Genomic DNA, 19,123 nt, shown 5'->3' with positions numbered 1-19,123 from the left:
GTATAGTGTGTTAGTGTGTATAGTGTGTTAGTGTGTACATTGTGCATAGTGTGTTAGTGTGTACATTGTGTATAGTGTGTTCGTGTGTACATTGTGCATAGTGTGTTAGTGTGTATATTGTGCATAGTGTGTTAGTGTGTACATTGTGTATAGTGTGTTAGTGTGTACATTGTATATACTGTGTTAGTGTGTATAGTGTGTACATTGTGCATAGTGTGTATAGTGTGTACATTGTGCAAAGTGTGTTATTGTATACATTGTATATAGTATATACAATGTATAAAGTGTGTTAGTGTGTTCCTTTGTGTATAGTGTGTACATTGTGTATAGTGTGTTAGTGCGTATAGTGTGTACATTGTGTATAGTGTTAGTGTGTACATTGTGTATAGTGTGTACATTGTGTATAGTATGTTAGTATGTATAGTGTGCTAGTGTGTACATTGTGTATAATGTGTACATTGTGTATAGTGTGTTAGTGTGTATAGTGTGTACATTGTGCATAGTGTGTTAGTGTGTACATTGTGCATAGTGTGTACATTGTGCATGGTGTGTTATTGTATACATTGTATATAGTGTATACATTGTGTAAAGTGTGTTAGTGTGTTCCTTTGTTTATATAGTGTGTTCATTGTGTATAGTGTGTTCATTGTGTATAGTGTTTAGTGTGTATAAAGTGTACATTGTGTATAGTGTGTTAGTGTGTACATTGTGTATAGTGTGTACATTGTTTATAGTGTGTTAGTGTGTACATTGTGTATAGTGTGTTAGTGTGTACATTGTGTATAGTGTGTACATTGTGTATAGTGTGTTAGTGTGTTCATTGTGTATAGTATGTATAGTGTGTTAGTGTGTACATTGTGTATAATGTGTACATTGTGTTCATGTGTATAGTGTGTTAGTGTGTACATTGTGTATAGTGTGTACATTGTGTATAGTTGTTAGTGTGTACATTGTGTATAGTGTGTACATTGTGTATAGTGTGTTAGTGTGTACATTGTGTATAGTGTGTCCATTGTGCATAGGGTGTTAGTGTGTATATTGTGTATAGTGTGTTAGTGTGTACATTGTGCATCGTGTGTTAGTGTGTATAGTGTGTTAGTGTGTACATTGTGTATAGTGTGTTAGTGTGTACATTGTGCATAGTGTTAGTGTGTACATTTTGTATAGTGTGTTAGTGTGTACATTGTGCATAGTGTGTTAGTGTGTACATTGTGCATAGTATGTTAGTGTGCACATTGTGCATAGTGTGTACATTGTGTATAGTGTATACATTGTGTTAAGTTCCTTAGTGTGTACATTGTGTATAGTGTGTTAGTCTGTATAGTGTGTTAGTGTGTACGTTGTGTATAGTGTGTTAGTATGCATATTGTGCATACTCTGTACATTGTGTATAGTGTGTTAGTGTGTACATTGTGCATAGTGTGTTAGTGTGTACATTCTGTATAGTATGTTAGTGTGTACATTGTGTATAGTGTGTTATTGTGTACATTATTCATAGTGTGTTAGTGTGTATAGTGTGTACATTGTGTAAAGTGTGTTAGTGTGTACATTGTGTATAGTTTGTTAGTGTGTACATTGTGTATAGTATGTTAGTATGTATAGTGTGTTATTGTGTACATTGTGTATAATGTGTACATTGTGTATAGTGTGTACATTGTGTATAGTGTGTATAGTGTGTTAGTGTGTACATTGTGTATAGTGTGTTAGTGTGTGCATAGTGTGTTAGTGTGTACATTGTGTATAGTGTGTTAGTATGTAAATTGTGCATAGTGTGTTAGTGTGTACATTGTGTATAGTGTGTTAGTGTGTACATTGTGCATAGTGTTAGTGTGTACATTATGTATAGTGTGTTAGTGTGTACATTGTGTATAGTGTGTTAGTGTGTACATTGTGTATAGTGTGTTAGTGTGTACATTGTGTATAGTATGTATAGTGTGTTAGTGTGTACATTGTGTATAATGTGTACATCATGTATAGTGTGTTAGTGTGTATAGTGTGTTAGTGTGTACTTTGTGCATAGTGTGTTAGTGTGTACATTGTGCATAGTGTGTTAGTGTGTACATTCTGTATAGTGTGTTAGTGTGTACATTGTGTATAGTGTGTTAGTGTGCACTTTGTGCATAGTGTGTTAGTCTGTACTTTGTGCATAGTGTGTTAGTGTGTACATTGTGCATAGTGTGTTAGTGTGTACATTGTGTATAGTGTGTTAGTGTGTACATTGTATATACTGTGTTTGTGTGTATAGTGTGTACATTGTGCATAGTGTGTTAGTGTGTACATTGTGCATGGTGTGTTATTGTGTACATTGTATATAGTATATACATTGTGTACAGTGTGTTAGTGTGTTCCTTTGTTTATATAGTGTGTTCATTGTGTATAGTGTGTACATTGTGTATAGTGTTTAGTGTGTATAGTGTGTACATTGTGTATAGTGTGTTAGTGTGTACATTGTGTATAGTGTGTACATTGTTTATAGTGTGTTAGTGTGTACATTGTGTATAGTGTGTTAGTGTGTACATTGTGTATAGTGTGTTAGTGTGTACATTGTGTATAGTATGTATAGTGTGTTAGTGTGTACATTGTGTATAATGTGTACATTGTGTATAGTGTATTAGTGTGTATAGTGTGTTAGTGTGTACATTGTGTATAGTGTGTACATTGTGTATAGTTGTTAGTGTGTACTTTGTGTATAGTGTGTACATTGTGTATAGTGTGTTAGTGTGTACATTGTGTATAGTGTGTCCATTGTGCATAGGGTGTTAGTGTGTATATTGTGTATAGTGTGTTAGTGTGTACATTGTGCATAGTGTGTTAGTGTGTATAGTGTGTTAGTGTGTACATTGTGTATAGTGTGTTAGTGTGTACATTGTGCATAGTGTTAGTGTGTACATTATGTATAGTGTGTTAGTGTGTACATTGTGCATAGTGTGTTAGTGTGTACATTGTGCATAGTATGTTATTGTGTACATTGTGCATAGTGTGTACATTGTGTATAGTGTATACATTGTGTTAAGTGCCTTAGTGTGTACATTGTGTATAGTGTGTTAGTATGTATATTGTGCATACTCTGTACATTGTGTATAGTGTGTTAGTGTGTACATTGTGCATAGTGTGTTAGTGTGTACATTCTGTATAGTATGTTAGTGTGTACATTGTGTATAGTGTGTTATTGTGTACATTATTCATAGTGTGTATAGTGTGTACATTGTGTAAAGTGTGTTAGTGTGTACATTGTGTATAGTGTGTTAGTGTGTACATTGTGTATAGTATGTTAGTATGTATAGTGTGTTAGTGTGTACATTGTGTATAATGTGTACATTGTGTATAATGTGTACATTGTGTATAGTGTGTACATTGTGTATAGTGTGTATAGTGTGTTAGTGTGTACATTGTGTATAGTGTGTACATTGTGTATAGTGTATTAGTGTGTGCATAGTGTGTTAGTGTGTACATTGTGTATAGTGTGTTAGTATGTAAATTGTGCATAGTGTGTTAGTGTGTACATTGTGCATAGTGTTAGTGTGTACATTATGTATAGTGTGTTTGTGTGTACATTGTGCATAGTGTGTTAGTGTGTAGATTGTGCATAGTATGTTAGTGTGTACATTGTGCATAGTGTGTACATTGTGTATAGTGTATACATTGTGTAAAGTGTGTTAGTGTGTACATTGTGTATAGTGTGTTAGTGTGTACATTGTGTATAGTGTGTTAGTCTGTATAGTGTGTTAGTGTGTACATTGTATATAGTGTGTTAGTATGTATATTGTGCATAGTGTGTACATTGTGTATAGTGTGTTAGTGTGTACATTGTGTATAGTGTGTTAGTGTGTACATTGTGTATAGTGTGTACATTGTGCATAGTGTGTTAGTGTGTACATTGTGTATAGTGTGTTATTGTGTACATTGTGTAAAGTGTTAGTGTGTACATTTTGTATAGTGTGTTAGTGTGTACATTGTGAATAGTGTGTTAGTGTGTACATTGTGTATAGTGTGTACATTGTGCATAGTGTGTTAGTGTGTACATTGTGTATAATGTGTTAGTGTGTACATTGTGCATAGTGTGTTACTGTGTGCATTGTGTATAGTGTGTTAGTGTGTACATTGTGCATAGTGTTAGTGTGTACATTATGTATAGTGTGTTAGTGTGTACATTGTGCATAGTGTGTACATTGTGCATAGTATGTTAGTGTGTACATTGTGCATAGTGTATACATTGTGTAAAGTGTGTTAGTGTGTACATTGTGTATAGTGTATACATTGTGTAAAGTGTGTTAGTGTGTACATTTTGTATAATGTGTTAGTGTGTACATTGTGCATAGTATGTTAGTGTGTACATTGTGCATAGTGTATACATTGTGTAAAGTGTGTTAGTGTATACATTGTGTATAGTGTATACATTGTGTAAAGTGTGTTAGTGTGTTCATTGTGTATAGTGTGTTAGTGTGTACATTGTGTATAGTGTGTTAGTGTGTATAGTGTGTTAGTGTGTACATTGTGTATAGTGTGTTAGTGTGTACATTGTGCATAGTGTGTTAGTGTGTACATTGTGTATAGTGTGTTCGTGTGTACATTGTGCATAGTGTGTTAGTGTGTACATTGTGCATAGTGTGTACATTGTGTATAGTGTGTTAGTGTGTACATTGTATATACTGTGTTAGTGTGTATAGTGTGTACATTGTGCAAAGTGTGTTAGTGTATACATTGTATATAGTATATACAATGTATAAAGTGTGTTAGTGTGTTCCTTTGTGTATAGTGTGTACATTGTGTATAGTGTGTTAGTGCGTATAGTGTGTTAGTGTGTACATTGTGTATAGTGTTAGTGTGTACATTGTGTATAGTGTGTACATTGTGTATAGTATGTTAGTATGTATAGTGTGCTAGTGTGTACATTGTGTATAATGTGTACATTGTGTATAGTGTGTTAGTGTGTATAGTGTGTACATTGTGCATAGTGTGTTAGTGTGTTCATTGTGCATAGTGTGTTAGTGTGTACATTGTGCATGGTGTGTTATTGTATACATTGTATATAGTGTATACATTGTGTAAAGTGTGTTAGTGTGTTCCTTTGTTTATATAGTGTGTTCATTGTGTATAGTGTGTAATTGTGTGTAGTGTTTAGTGTGTATAGTGTGTACATTGTGTATAGTGTGTTAGTGTGTACATTGTGTATAGTGTGTTAGTGTGTACATTGTGTATAGTGTGTTAGTGTGTACATTGTGTATAGTGTGTACATTGTGTATAGTGTGTTAGTGTGTTCATTGTGTATAGTATGTATAGTGTGTTAGTGTGTACATTGTGTATAATGTGTACATTGTGTTCGTGTGTATAGTGTGTTAGTGTGTACATTGTGTATAGTGTGTACATTGTGTATAGTTGTTAGTGTGTACATTGTGTATAGTGTGTACATTGTGTATAGTGTGTTAGTGTGTACATTGTGTATAGTGTGTCCATTGTGCATAGGGTGTTAGTGTGTATATTGTGTATAGTGTGTTAGTGTGTACATTGTGCATAGTGTGTTAGTGTGTATAGTGTGTTAGTGTGTACATTGTGTATAGTGTGTTAGTGTGTACATTGTGCATAGTGTTAGTGTGTACATTATGTATAGTGTGTTAGTGTGTACATTGTGCATAGTGTGTTAGTGTGTACATTGTGCATAGTATGTTAGTGTGTACATTGTGCATAGTGTGTACATTGTGTATAGTGTATACATTGTGTTAAGTTCCTTAGTGTGTACATTGTGTATAGTGTGTTAGTCTGTATAGTGTGTTAGTGTGTACATTGTGTATAGTGTGTTAGTATGTATATTGTGCATACTCTGTACATTGTGTATAGTGTGTTAGTGTGTACATTGTGGATAGTGTGTTAGTGTGTACATTCTGTATAGTATGTTAGTGTGTACATTGTGTATAGTGTGTTATTGTGTACATTATTCATAGTGTGTTAGTGTGTATAGTGTGTACATTGTGTAAAGTGTGTTAGTGTGTACATTGTGTATAGTGTGTTAGTGTGTACATTGTGTATAGTATGTTAGTGTGTACATTGTGTATAATGTGTACATTGTGTATAGTGTGTACATTGTGTATAGTGTATATAGTGTGTTAGTGTGTACATTGTGTATAGTGTGTTAGTGTGTGCATAGTGTGTTAGTGTGTACATTGTGTATAGTGTGTTAGTATGTAAATTGTGCATAGTGTGTTAGTGTGTACATTGTGTATAGTGTGTTAGTGTGTACATTGTGCATAGTGTTAGTGTGTACATTATGTATAGTGTGTTAGTGTGTACATTGTGTATAGTGTGTTAGTGTGTAGATTGTGCATAGTATGTTAGTGTGTACATTGTGCATAGTGTGTACATTGTGTATAGTGTGTTAGTGTGTACATTGTGTATAGTGTGTTAGTCTGTATAGTGTGTTAGTGTGTACATTGTGTAAAGTGTTTTAGTATGTATAGTGTGTTAGTGTGTACATTGTGTATAGTGTGTTAGTATGTATATTGTGCATAGTGTGTACATTGTGTTAGTGTGTACATTGTGTATAATATGTTAGTGTGTACATTGTGCATAGTGTGTTAGTGTGTACATTGTGTATAGTGTGTTAGTGTGTACATTGTGTATAGTGTGTTATTGTGTACATTATTCATAGTGTGTTAGTGTGTATAGTGTGTACATTGTGTAAAGTGTTAGTGTGTACATTGTTTATAGTGTGTTAGTGTGTACATTGTGAATAGTGTGTTAGTGTGTACATTGTGTATAGTGTGTACATTGTGCATAGTGTGCTAGTGTGTACATTGTGTATAATGTGTTAGTGTGTACATTGTGCATAGTGTGTTACTGTGTGCATTGTGTATAGTGTGTTAGTGTGTAGATTGTGCATAGTATGTTAGTGTGTACATTGTGCATAGTGTGTACATTGTGTATAGTGTATACATTGTGTAAAGTGTGTTAGTGTGTACATTGTGTATAGTGTGTTAGTGTGTACATTGTGTTTAGTGTGTTAGTCTGTATAGTGTGTTAGTGTGTACATTGTGTATAGTGTGTTAGTATGTATATTGTGCATAGTGTGTACATTGTGTATAGTGTTTTAGTGTGTACATTGTGTATAATATGTTAGTGTGTACATTGTGCATAGTGTGTTAGTGTGTACATTGTGCATAGTGTGTTAGTGTGTACATTGTGTATAGTGTGTTATTGTGTACAATATTCATAGTGTGTTAATGTGTATAGTGTGTACATTGTGTAAAGTGTTAGTGTGTACATTGTTTATAGTGTGTTAGTGTGTACATTGTGAATAGTGTGTTAGTGTGTACATTGTGTATAGTGTGTACATTGTGCATAGTGTGTTACTGTGTGCATTGTGTATAGTGTGTTAGTGTGTACATTGTGCATAGTGTTAGTGTGTACATTATGTATAGTGTGTTAGTGTGTACATTGTGCATAGTGTGTACATTGTGCATAGTATGTTAGTGTGTACATTGTGCATAGTGTATACATTGTGTAAAGTGTGTTAGTGTGTACATTGTGTATAGTGTATACATTGTGTAAAGTGTGTTAGTGTGTACATTTTGTATAGTGTGTTAGTGTGTACACTGTGCATAGTATGTTAGTGTGTACATTGTGCATAGTGTATACATTGTGTAAAGTGTGTTAGTGTGTACATTGTGTATAGTGTATACATTGTGTAAAGTGTGTTAGTGTGTACATTGTGTATAGTGTGTTAGTGTGTACATTGCGTATAGTGTGTTAGTATGTATAGTGTGTTAGTGTGTACATTGTGTATAGTGTGTTAGTGTGTACATTGTGTGTAGTGTGTTAGTGTGTACATTGTGCATGGTGTGTTAGTGTGTACATTGTGCATAGTGTGTTAGTGTGTACATTTTGTATAGTGTGTTAGTGTATACATTGTATTTACTGTGTTAGTGTGTATAGTGTGTACATTGTGCATAGTGTGTATAGTGTTTACATTGTGCAAAGTGTGTTAGTGTATACATTGTATATAGTATATACAATGTATAAAGTGTGTTAGTGTGTTCCTTTGTGTATAGTGTGTACATTGTGTATAGTGTATTAGTGCATATAGCTTGTTAGTGTGTACCTTGTGTATAGTGTGTACATTGTGTATAGTGTGTACATTGTGTATAGTATGTTAGTATGTATAGTGTGCTAGTGTGTACATTGTGTATAATGTGTACATTGTGTATAGTGTGTTAGTGTGTATAGTTTGTTAGTGTGTACATTGTGTATAGTGTGTTAGTGCGTACATTGTGTATAGTGTGTACATTGTGTATAGTTTGTTAGTGTGTACATTGTGTATAGTGTGATAGTGTCTACATTGTGCATAGTGTGTTAGTGTGTTAGTGTGTACATTGTGCATAGTGTTAGTGTGTACATTATTTATAGTGGGTTAGTGTGTACATTGTGCATAGTATGTTAGTGTGTACATTGTGTATAGTGTATACATTGTGTAAAGTGTGTTAGTGTGTACATTGTGTATAGTGTGTTAGTCTGTATAGTGTGTTAGTCTGTACATTGTGTATAGTGTGTTAGTATGTATATTGTGCATAGTGTGTACATTGCGTATAGTGTGTACATTGTGTATAGTGTGTTAGTGTGTATAGTGTGTTAGTGTGTACATTGTGTATAGTGTGTACATTGTGTATAGTATGTTAGTATGTATAGTGTTTTAGTGTGTACATTGTGTATAATGTGTACATTGTGTATAGTGTGTTAGTGTGTATTGTGTGTTAGTGTGTACATTGTGTATAATGTGTACATTGTGTATAGTGTGTTAGTGTGTATAATGTGTACATTGTGTATAGTATGTTAGTATGTATAGTGTGTTAGTGTGTACATTGTGTATAATGTGTACATTGTGTATAGTGTGTTAGTGTGTACATTGTGTATAGTGTGTTAGTGTGTTCATTGTGCATAGTGTGTTAGTGTGTTAGTGTGTACATTGTGCATAGTGTTAGTGTGTACATTATTTATAGTGGGTTAGTGAGTACATTGTGCATAGTTTGTTAGTGTGTACATTGTGCATAGTATGTTAGTGTGTACATTGTGTATAGTGTATACATTGTGTAAAGTGTGTTATTGTGTACTTTGTGTATAGTGTGTTAGTGTGTACATTGTGTATAGTGTGTTAGTCTGTATAGTGTGTTAGTGTGTACATTGTGTATAGTGTGTTAGTATGTATATTGTGCATTGTGTGTACATTGCGTATAGTGTGTTAGTGTGTACATTGTGCATAGTGAGTTAGTGTGTACATTGTTCATAGTGTGTTAGTGTGTACATTCTGTATAGTATGTTAGTGTGTACATTGTGTATTAGTGTGTACATTGTGCCTAGTGTGTTAGTGTGTACAATGTGTATAGTGTGTTAGTGTGTACATTGTATATACTGTGTTAGTGTGTATAGTGTGTACATTGTGCATAGTGTTAGTGTACATTGTTCACAGTGTGTTAGTGTGTACATTGTGCATGGTGTGTTAGTGTATACATTGTATATAGTGTATACATTGTGTAAAGTGTGTTAGTGTGTGCATTGTGTATAGTGTGTTAGTGTGTACATTGTGTATAGTGTGTACATTGTGTATAGTGTATTAGTGTGTAGATTGTGTATAGTGTGTAATGTGTATATAGTGTGTTAGTGTGTACATTGTGTATAGTATGTTAGTATGTTAGTGTGTACATTGTGTATAGTGTGTACATTGTGTATAGTGTATTAGTGTGTACATTGTGTATAGTGTGTTAGTGTATATAGTGTGTTAGTGTGTACATTGTGTACATTGTGTATAGTGTGTTAGTGTGTACATTGTGTATAGTATGTTATTGTGTATAGTGTGTTAGTGTGTATAGTGTGTACATTGTGTATAGTGTGTACATTGTGTATAGTCTGTTAGTGTGTACATTGTGTATAGTGTGTACATTGTGTATAGTGTGTTAGTATGTATAGTGTGGTAGTGTGTACATTGTGTATAGTGTGGTAGTGTGTATAGTGTGTACATTGTGTATAGTGTGTACATTGTGTATAGTGTGTTAGTTTGTGTAGTGTGTACATTGTGTATAGTGTGTTAGTGTGTACATTGTGTATAGTGTGTTAGTGTATATAGTGTGGTAGTGTGTACATTGTGTATAGTGTGTACATTGTTTATAGTGTGTTAGTGTGTATAGTGTGTACATTGTGTATAGTGTGTATAGTGTGTACATTGTGTATAGTGTGTTAGTGTGCATAGTGTGGTAGTGTGTACATTGTGTATAGTGTGTACATTGTGTATAGACTGTTAGTGTGTACATTGTGTATAGTGTGTACATTGTGTATAGTGTGTTAGTGTGTATAGTGTGTTAGTGTGTACATTGTGTATAGTGTGTTAGTGTGTACATTGTATATACTGTGTTAGTGTGTATAGTGTGTACATTGTGCATAGTGTTAGTGTACATTGTTCACAGTGTGTTAGTGTGTACATTGTGCATGGTGTGTTAGTGTATACATTGTATATAGTGTATACATTGTGTAAAGTGTGTTAGTGTGTGCATTGTGTATAGTGTGTTAGTGTGTATATTGTGTATAGTGTGTACATTGTGTATAGTGTGTTAGTGTGTACATTGTGTATAGTGTGTACATTGTGTATAGTGTATTAGTGTGTACATTGTGTATAGTGTGTTAATGTGTACATTGTGTATAGTGTGTACATTGTGTATAGTGTGTTAGTGTGTACATTGTGTATAGTATGTTAGTGTGTACATTGTGTATAGTGTGTACATTGTGTATAGTGTATTAGTGTGTACATTGTGTATAGTGTGTTAGTGTATATAGTGTGTTAGTGTGTACATTGTGTACATTGTGTATAGTGTGTTAGTGTGTACATTGTGTATAGTATGTTAGTGTGTATACTGTTTACATTGTGTATAGTGTGTTAGTGTGTATAGTGTGTTAGTGTGTACATTGTGTATAGTGTGTACATTGTGTATATTCTGTTAGTGTGTACATTGTGTATAGTGTGTACATTGTGTATAGTGTGTTAGTATGTATAGTGTGGTAGTGTGTACATTGTGTATAGTGTGTACATTGTGTATAGTGTGGTAGTGTGTACATTGTGTATAGTGTGTACATTGTGTATATTGTGTTAGTGTGTGTAGTGTGTACATTGTGTATAGTGTGTACATTGTGTATAGTGTGTTAGTGTGTATAGTGTGTACATTGTGTATAGTGTGTTAGTGTGTACATTGTGTATAGTGTGTACATTGTGTATAGTGTGTTAGTGTGTATAGTGTGGTAGTGTGTACATTGTGTATAGTGTGTACATTGTTTATAGTGTGTTAGTGTGTATAGTGTGTACATTGTGTATAGTGTGTTAGTGTGTATAGTGTGTACATTGTGTATAGTGTTTTAGTGTTTATAGTGTGTACATTGTGTATAGTGTGTACATTGTGTATAGTGTGTTAGTGTGTGTAGTGTGTACATTGTGTATAGTGTGTACATTGTGTTTAGTGTGTTAGTGTGTATAGTGTGTACATTGTGTATAGTGTGTTAGTGTGTACATTGTGTATAGTGTGTACATTGTGTATAGTGTGTTAGTGTGTATAGTGTGGTAGTGTGTACATTGTGTATAGTGTGTACATTGTTTATAGTGTGTTATTGTTTATAGTGTGTACATTGTGTATAGTGTGTTAGTGTGTATAGTGTGTACATTGTGTATAGTATTTTAGTGTGTATAGTGTGTTAGTGTGTACATTGTGTATAGTGTGTACATTGTGATAGTGTGTACATTGTGTATAGTGTGTACATTGTGTATAGTGTGTTAGTGTGTATAGTGTGTTAGTGTGTACATTGTGTATAGTGTGTACATTGTGTATAGTGTGTTAGTGTGTATAGTGTGTACATTGTGTGTAGTGTGTACATTGTGTATAGTGTGTTAGTGTGTACCTTTGTCTGTGGTAGGTGAACACACCAAAGCGCTGATCACACAGATGACAATCTTCAACAAAGTGCTGGCGGAGCTGAGAGAGGACATAAGAGACCAGGTGAGAGGGTGCCAGTGGGTACACTGCTGCCCCATATTACTCTGAACATTACCCACAGCATGCTACGTGCCTGTATACCCATGATCCATAGCCCACATTCCCTTCCTCAGGGCATCAGTGCCTCACCTAGTCTCTGTGCCACTGGTCCTCTCAGATACCCCTGTCTCCCATTAGATGTGCCCCCGGGCAGGATACACCATAATGACATCATGCCACTCTATGGGGTTCATTGGGTGACAGCACCTACTACGTTACACTAAGGAAACACCACACAAATACAGCGTTCCCAGCTCTTATCCCTGAGTCCTGACCGTCCCATAGCTTCACTGCAAGAGGGGACGGGGTGTCCAGTACAGACCATGCACCTAACGCCGGGATCACAGGGGATCAGGGGAATCGCAGGGGATCAGAGGGAGTCACAGGGGATCAGAGGGAATCGCAGGGGATCAGAGTGGAGTCACAGGGGATCAAAGGGAGTCACAGGGGATCAGAGGGGATCAGGGGGAATCGCAGGGGATCAGAGGGGAGTCACAGGGGATCAGAGGGAGTCACAGGGGATCAGGGGGGAGTCACAGGGGATCAGAGGGAGTCACAGGGGATCAGAGGGAATCGCAGGAGATCAGGGGGGAGTCACAGGGGATCAGATGGGAGTCACAGGGGATCAGAGGGGAGTCACAGGGGATCAGAGGGGAGTCACAGGGGATCAGAGGGGAGTTACATGGGATCAGAGGGGAGTCACAGGGGATCAGAGGGGAATCACAGGGGATCAGAGGGAATCGCAGGGGATCAGAGGGGAGTCACAGGGGATCAGAGGGAATCGCAGGGGATCAGAGGGGAGTCACAGGGGATCAGAGGGAATCGCAGGGGATCAGAGGGGAGTCACAGGGGATCAGAGGGGAGTCACAGGGGATCAGAGGGAATCAGAGGGAGTCACATGGGATTAGAGGGGAGTCACAGGGGATCAGAGGGAGTCACAGGGGATCAGGGGGGAGTCACAGGGGATCAGAGGGAGTCACAGGGGATCAGAGGGAATCGCAGGAGATCAGGGGGGAGTCACAGGGGATCAGATGGGAGTCACAGGGGATCAGAGGGGAGTCACAGGGGATCAGAGGGGAGTCACAGGGGATCAGAGGGGAGTCACAGGGGATCAGAGGGGAGTTACATGGGATCAGAGGGGAGTCACAGGGGATCAGAGGGGAGTCACAGGGGATCAGAGGGGAGTTACATGGGATCAGAGGGGAGTCACAGGGGATCAGAGGGGAATCACAGGGGATCAGAGGGAATCGCAGGGGATCAGAGGGGAGTCACAGGGGATCAGAGGGAATCGCAGGGGATCAGAGGGGAGTCACAGGGGATCAGAGGGAATCGCAGGGGATCAGAGTGGAGTCACAGGGGATCAAAGGGAGTCACAGGGGATCAGCGGGGATCAGGGGGAATCGCAGGCGATCAGAGGGGAGTCACAGGGGATCAGAGGGAGTCACAGGGGATCAGGGGGGAGTCACAGGGGATCAGAGGGAGTCACAGGGGATCAGAGGGAATCGCAGGAGATCAGGGGGGAGTCACAGGGGATCAGATGGGAGTCACAGGGGATCAGAGGGGAGTCACAGGGGATCAGAGGGGAGTCACAGGGGATCAGAGGGGAGTTACATGGGATCAGAGGGGAGTCACAGGGGATCAGAGGGGAATCACAGGGGATCAGAGGGAATCGCAGGGGATCAGAGGGGAGTCACAGGGGATCAGCGGGAATCGCAGGGGATCAGAGGGGAGTCACAGGGGATCAGAGGGAATCGCAGGGGATCAGAGGGGAGTCACAGGGGATCAGAGGGGAGTCACAGGGGATCAGAGGGAATCAGAGGGAGTCACATGGGATTAGAGGGGAGTCACAGGGGTTCAGAGGGAAACACGGGGGATCAGAGGGGAGTCACAGGGGATCAGAGGGAGTCACAGGGGATTAGAGGGGAGTCACAGGGAATCAGAGGGGAGTCACAGGGGATCATAGGGAATCGCAGGGGATCAGAGGGGAGTCAGAGGAGAGTCACAGGGGATCAGAGGGGAGTCACAGGGGATCAGAGCGGAGTCACAGGGGATCAGAGGGAAGTCACAGGGGATCAGATGGAATCACAGGGGATCAGAGGGGAGTAACAGGGGATCAGAGGGGAGTTACATGGGATCAGAGGGGAGTCACAGGGGATCAGAGGGGAATCACAGGGGATCAGAGGGAATCGCAGGGGATCAGAGGGGAGTCACAGGGGATCAGAGGGGAGTCACAGGGGAGTCAGAGGAGAGTCACAGGGGATCAGAGGGGAGTCACAGGGGATCAGAGGGGAGTCACAGAGGATCAGAGGGGAGTCACAGGGGACCAGAGGGAATCAGAGGGAGTCACATGGGATTAGAGGGGAGTCACAGGGGATCAGAGGGGAGTCACAGGGGATCAGGGGGAGTCACAGGGGATCAGAGGGGAGTCACAGGGGATCAGAGGGAATCGCAGGGGATCAGAGGGGAGTCGCAGGGGATCAGAGGAGAGTCACAGGGGATCAGAGGGAATCGCAGGGGATCAGAGGGAATCGCATGGGATCAGAGGGGAGTCACGGGATCAGAGGAGAGTCACAGGGGATCAGAGGGAATCGCAGTGGATCAGAGGGGAGTCACAGGGGATCAGAAGGGGATCAGCGGGGAGTCACAGGGGATCAGAGGGGAGTCACAGGTGATCAGAGGGGAGTCACAGGGGATCAGGGGGGAGTCACAGGGGATCAGAGGGAAGTCACAGGGGATCAGAGGGAAGACACAGGGGATCAGAGGGGAATCACAGGGGATCAGAGGGGAGTCACAGGGGATCAGAGAGGAGTCACAGGGGATCAGAGGGGAGTCACAGAGGATCAGAGGGGAGTCACAGGGGACCAGAGGGAATCAGAGGGAGTCGCATGGGATTAGAGGGGAGTCACAGGGGATCAGAGGGAAACACAGGGGATCAGAGGGGAGTCACAGGGAATCAGAGGGGATGAGAGGAATCACAAGGGGTCAGAGAGAATCAGGGAATCAGAGGGAGTCACATGGGTTTAGAGGGGAGTCACAGGGGACCAGAGGAAGTCACAGGGGATCAGAGGGGAGTCACAGGGAATCAGAGGGGAGTCACAGGGGATCAGAGGGGATGAGAGGGAGTCACAGGGGATCAGAGGGGATGAGAGGGTCACATAGGATTAGAGGGGAGTCACAGGGGATCAGAGGGGAGTTACAGGGATCAGAGGGAATCACAGGGGATCAGAGGGGAGTCACAGGGGATCAGAGGGAGTCACAGGGGACCAGAGGGGAGTCACAGGGGATTAGAGGGGAGTCACAGGGGATCAGAGGGAGTCACAGGGGATCAAAGGGGATTCACAGGGAATTAGAGGGATTCACATGGGATCAGAGGGGAGTTAGAGGGGATCAGGGGAGTCACAGGGGGCCAGAGGGGAGTTACAGGGGATCAGAGGGGAGTCACAGGGGATCAGAGGGAATCACAGGGGATCAGAGAGAATCACAGGGGATCAGAGGGAGTCACAGGGGACCAGAGGGGAGTCACAGCGTATCAGAGGGAGTCACAGGGAATCAGAGGGGAGTCACAGGGAATCAGAGGGGAACAGAGGAATCACGGGATCAGAGGGAATCACAGCGGATCAGAGGGGAGTCACATGACAGTCACAGGGGATCAGAGGGGAGTCCCAGGGGATCAGAGGGGATCGAAGGGGATCAGAGCGGAGTCACAGGGGATCAGAGGGGATCAGATGGGAGTCACAGGGGATCAGAGGAAAGTCACAGGGGAGTCACAGAGGATCAGAGGGGAGTCACAGGGGATCAGAGGGAAGTCACAGAGGATCAGAGGGGAGTCACGGGATCAGAGGGGAGTCACAGGGGATCAGAGGGGAGTCACAGGGGAGTTACAGAGGATCAGAGGGGAGTCACAGGGGACCAGAGGGAATCAGAGGGAGTCACAGGGGTCCAGAGGGGAGTCACAGGGGATCAGAGGGAAACACAGGGGATCAGAGGGGAGTCACAGGGGATCAGAGGGAGTCACAGGGGATCAGAGGGGAGTCACAGGGGATCAGAGGGAATCACAGGGGATCAGAAGGGAGTCACAGGGAATCAGAGGGGAGTCACAGGGAATCAGAGGGGAGTCGCAGGGGATCAGAGGGGAGTCAGAGGAGAGTCACAGGGGATCAGAGGGGAGTCACAGGGGATCAGAGGGGAGTCACAGGGGATCAGAGGGAATCGCAGTGGATCAGAGGGGAGTCACAGGGGATCAGAGGGGAGTCACAGGGGATCAGAGGGGAGTCACAGGGGATCAGGGGGGAGTCACAGGGGATCAGAGGGAAGTCACAGGGGATCAGAGGGAAGACACACGGGATCAGAGGGGAATCACAGGGGATCAGAGGGGAGTCACAGGGGATCAGTGGGGAGTCACAGGGGACCAGAGGGAGTCACATGGGATTAGAGGGGAGTCACAGGGGATCAGAGGGGATCAGAGGGGAGTCACAGGGAATCAGAGGGGATGAGAGGAATCACAAGGGATCAGAGAGAATCAGAGGGAGTCACATGGGTTTAGAGGGGAGTCACAGGGGACCAGAGCAAGTCACAGGGGATCAGAGGGGTCACAGGGAATCAGAGGGGAGTCACAGGGGATCAGAGGGGATGAGAGGGGATCAGAGGGAGTCACAGGGGATCAAAGCGGATGAGCGGGAGTCACATAGGATTAGAGGGGAGTCACAGGGGATCAGAGGGGAGTTACAGGGATCAGAAGGAATCACAGGGGATCAGAGGGAGTCACAGGGGACCAGAGGGGAGTCACAGGGGTTCAGAGGGAGTCACAGGGGATCAGAGGGGAGTCACAGGGAATCAGAGGGGATCAGAGGAATCACAAGGGATCAGAGAGAATCACAGGGGATCAGAGGGGAGTCACAGGGGATCAGAGAGAATCACAGGGGATCAGAGGGAATCACAGGGGCGTCAGAGGGGATCAGAGGGGAGTCACAGGGGACCAGAGGGGAGTCACAGGGGATCAGAGAGGAGTCACAGGGGACCAGAGGGAATCAGAGGGGAGTCGCAGGGGATCAGAGGGAATCGTGGTGGATCAGAGGGAATCGTGGTGGATCAGAGGGGAGTCACATGGGATCAGAGGGGAGTCACAGGGGATCAGAGGGAATCACAGGGGATCAGAGGGGAGTCACAGGGACGTTCTTGTCATGGTTCAGTAACATTTGTCTCTTTGTGGACAGGTAAAAGAAATGTCTCTCATCAGAAACACTATTATGGAGTGTCAGGTATGCGGTAAGTACTAAAGTCACATCACCCACCCATTATGCGTAGTTTGTCCCTCCTGCTGCAGGGTGTCACAGACAGACAAATAGGAGCTATGAGACATGGAGAGCGCCCCTCCCACTGCAGGGTGACACACACCGGTCAGAGCTATGAGACATGGAGACTGCCCCTCCCACAGCAGGGTGACACAGACCGGTCAGAGCTATAAGACATGGAGACTGCCCCTCCCACTGCATGGTGACACAGACCGGTCAGAGCTATAAGACATAGAGACTGCTCCTCCCACTGCAGGGTGACACAGACCGGTCAGAGCTATAAGACATGGAGACTGCCCCTCCCACTGCAGGGTGACACAGACCAGTCAGAGCTATAAGACATGGAGACTGCCCCTCCCACTGCAGGGTGTCACAGACCGGTCAGAGCTATAAGACATGGAGACTGCCCCTCCCATTGCAGGGTGACACAGACCGCTTGGAGCTATGAGACATGGAGACTGCCCCTCCCACTGCAGGGTGACACAGACCGGTCGGAGCTATAAGACATGGAGACTGCTCCTCCCACTGCAGGGTGACACAGACCGGTCGGAGCTATGAGACATGGAGACTGCTCCTCCCACTGCAGGGTGTCACAGACCGGTCGGAGCTATAAGACATGGAGACTGCTCCTCCCACTGCAGGGTGACACAGAACTGTCAGAGCTATTAGACATGGAGACTGCTCCTCCCACTGCAGGGTGACACAGACCGGTCGGAGCTATGAGACATGGAGACTGCTCCTCCCACTGCAGGGTGTCACAGACCGGTCGGAGCTATAAGACATGGAGACTGTTCCTCCCACTGCAGGGTGTCACAGACCGGTCAGAGCTATAAGACATGGAGACTGCCCCTCCCACTGCAGGGTGACACAGACCGCTTGGAGCTATGAGACATGGAAACTGTCCCTCCCACTGCAGGGTGACACAGACCAGTCGGAGCTATAAGACATGGAGACTGCTCCTCCCACTGCAGGGTGACACAGACCGGTCGGAGCTATGAGACATGGAGACTGCTCCTCCCACTGCAGGGTGTCACAGACCGGTCGGAGCTATAAGACATGGAGACTGCTCCTCCCACTGCAGGGTGACACAGAACTGTCAGAGCTATAAGACATGGAGACTGCTCCTCCCACTGCAGGGTGACACAGAACTGTCAGAGCTATAAGACATGGAGACTGCTCCTCCCACTGCAGGGTGACACAGAACTGTCAGAGCTATAAGACATGGAGACTGCTCCTCCCACTGCAGGGTGTCACAGACCGGTCAGAGCTATAAGACATGGAGACTGCTCCTCCCACTGCAGGGTGACACAGAACTGTCAGAGCTATAAGACATGGAGACTGCTCCTCCCACTGCAGGGTGACACAGAACTGTCAGAGCTATAAGACATGGAGACTGCTCCTCCCACTGCAGGGTGTCACAGACCGGTCAGAGCTATAAGACATGGAGACTGCTCCTCCCACTGCAGGGTGACACAGAACTGTCAGAGCTATAAGACATGGAGACTGCTCCTCCCACTGCAGGGTGACACAGAACTGTCAGAGCTATAAGACATGGAGACTGCTCCTCCCACTGCAGGGTGACACAGACCGCTTGGAGCTTTGAGACATGGAGACTGCTCCTCCCACTGCAGGGTGACACAGACCGCTTGGAGCTATGAGACATGGAGACTGCTCCTCCCACTGCAGGGTGACATAGACCGGTCAGAGCTATAAGACATGGAGACTGCCCCTCCCACTGCAGTTTGACACAGACCGGTCAGAGCTATAAGACATGGA

The 19,123-nt window shown here is 42.8% G+C and overlaps 1 protein-coding gene across 3 annotated transcripts in view; it reads left to right on the top strand.

The window, feature by feature from the left end:
* Window positions 1-19,123, top strand: part of THBS3 (thrombospondin 3) — an 809,978-nt gene that overhangs the window by 206,613 nt on the left and 584,242 nt on the right. For all 3 annotated transcript variants that reach the window (XM_088448476.1, XM_088448475.1, XM_088448477.1), the window contains 2 exons: window positions 11,938-12,020; window positions 17,270-17,321. In XM_088448476.1, the coding sequence (XP_088304602.1) occupies window positions 11,938-12,020; window positions 17,270-17,321 (135 nt within the window). The remainder of the gene's footprint in view (window positions 1-11,937; window positions 12,021-17,269; window positions 17,322-19,123) is intronic.

Source organism: Taudactylus pleione, unplaced genomic scaffold (assembly GCF_031769625.1).
Source record: "Taudactylus pleione unplaced genomic scaffold, aTauple2 ptg000455l, whole genome shotgun sequence".
Taxonomy (NCBI): Eukaryota; Metazoa; Chordata; class Amphibia; order Anura; family Myobatrachidae; genus Taudactylus; species Taudactylus pleione.
The sequence above is the reverse complement of the archived record's forward strand: the minus strand, read 5'-3'. Positions and strand labels throughout refer to the sequence as shown.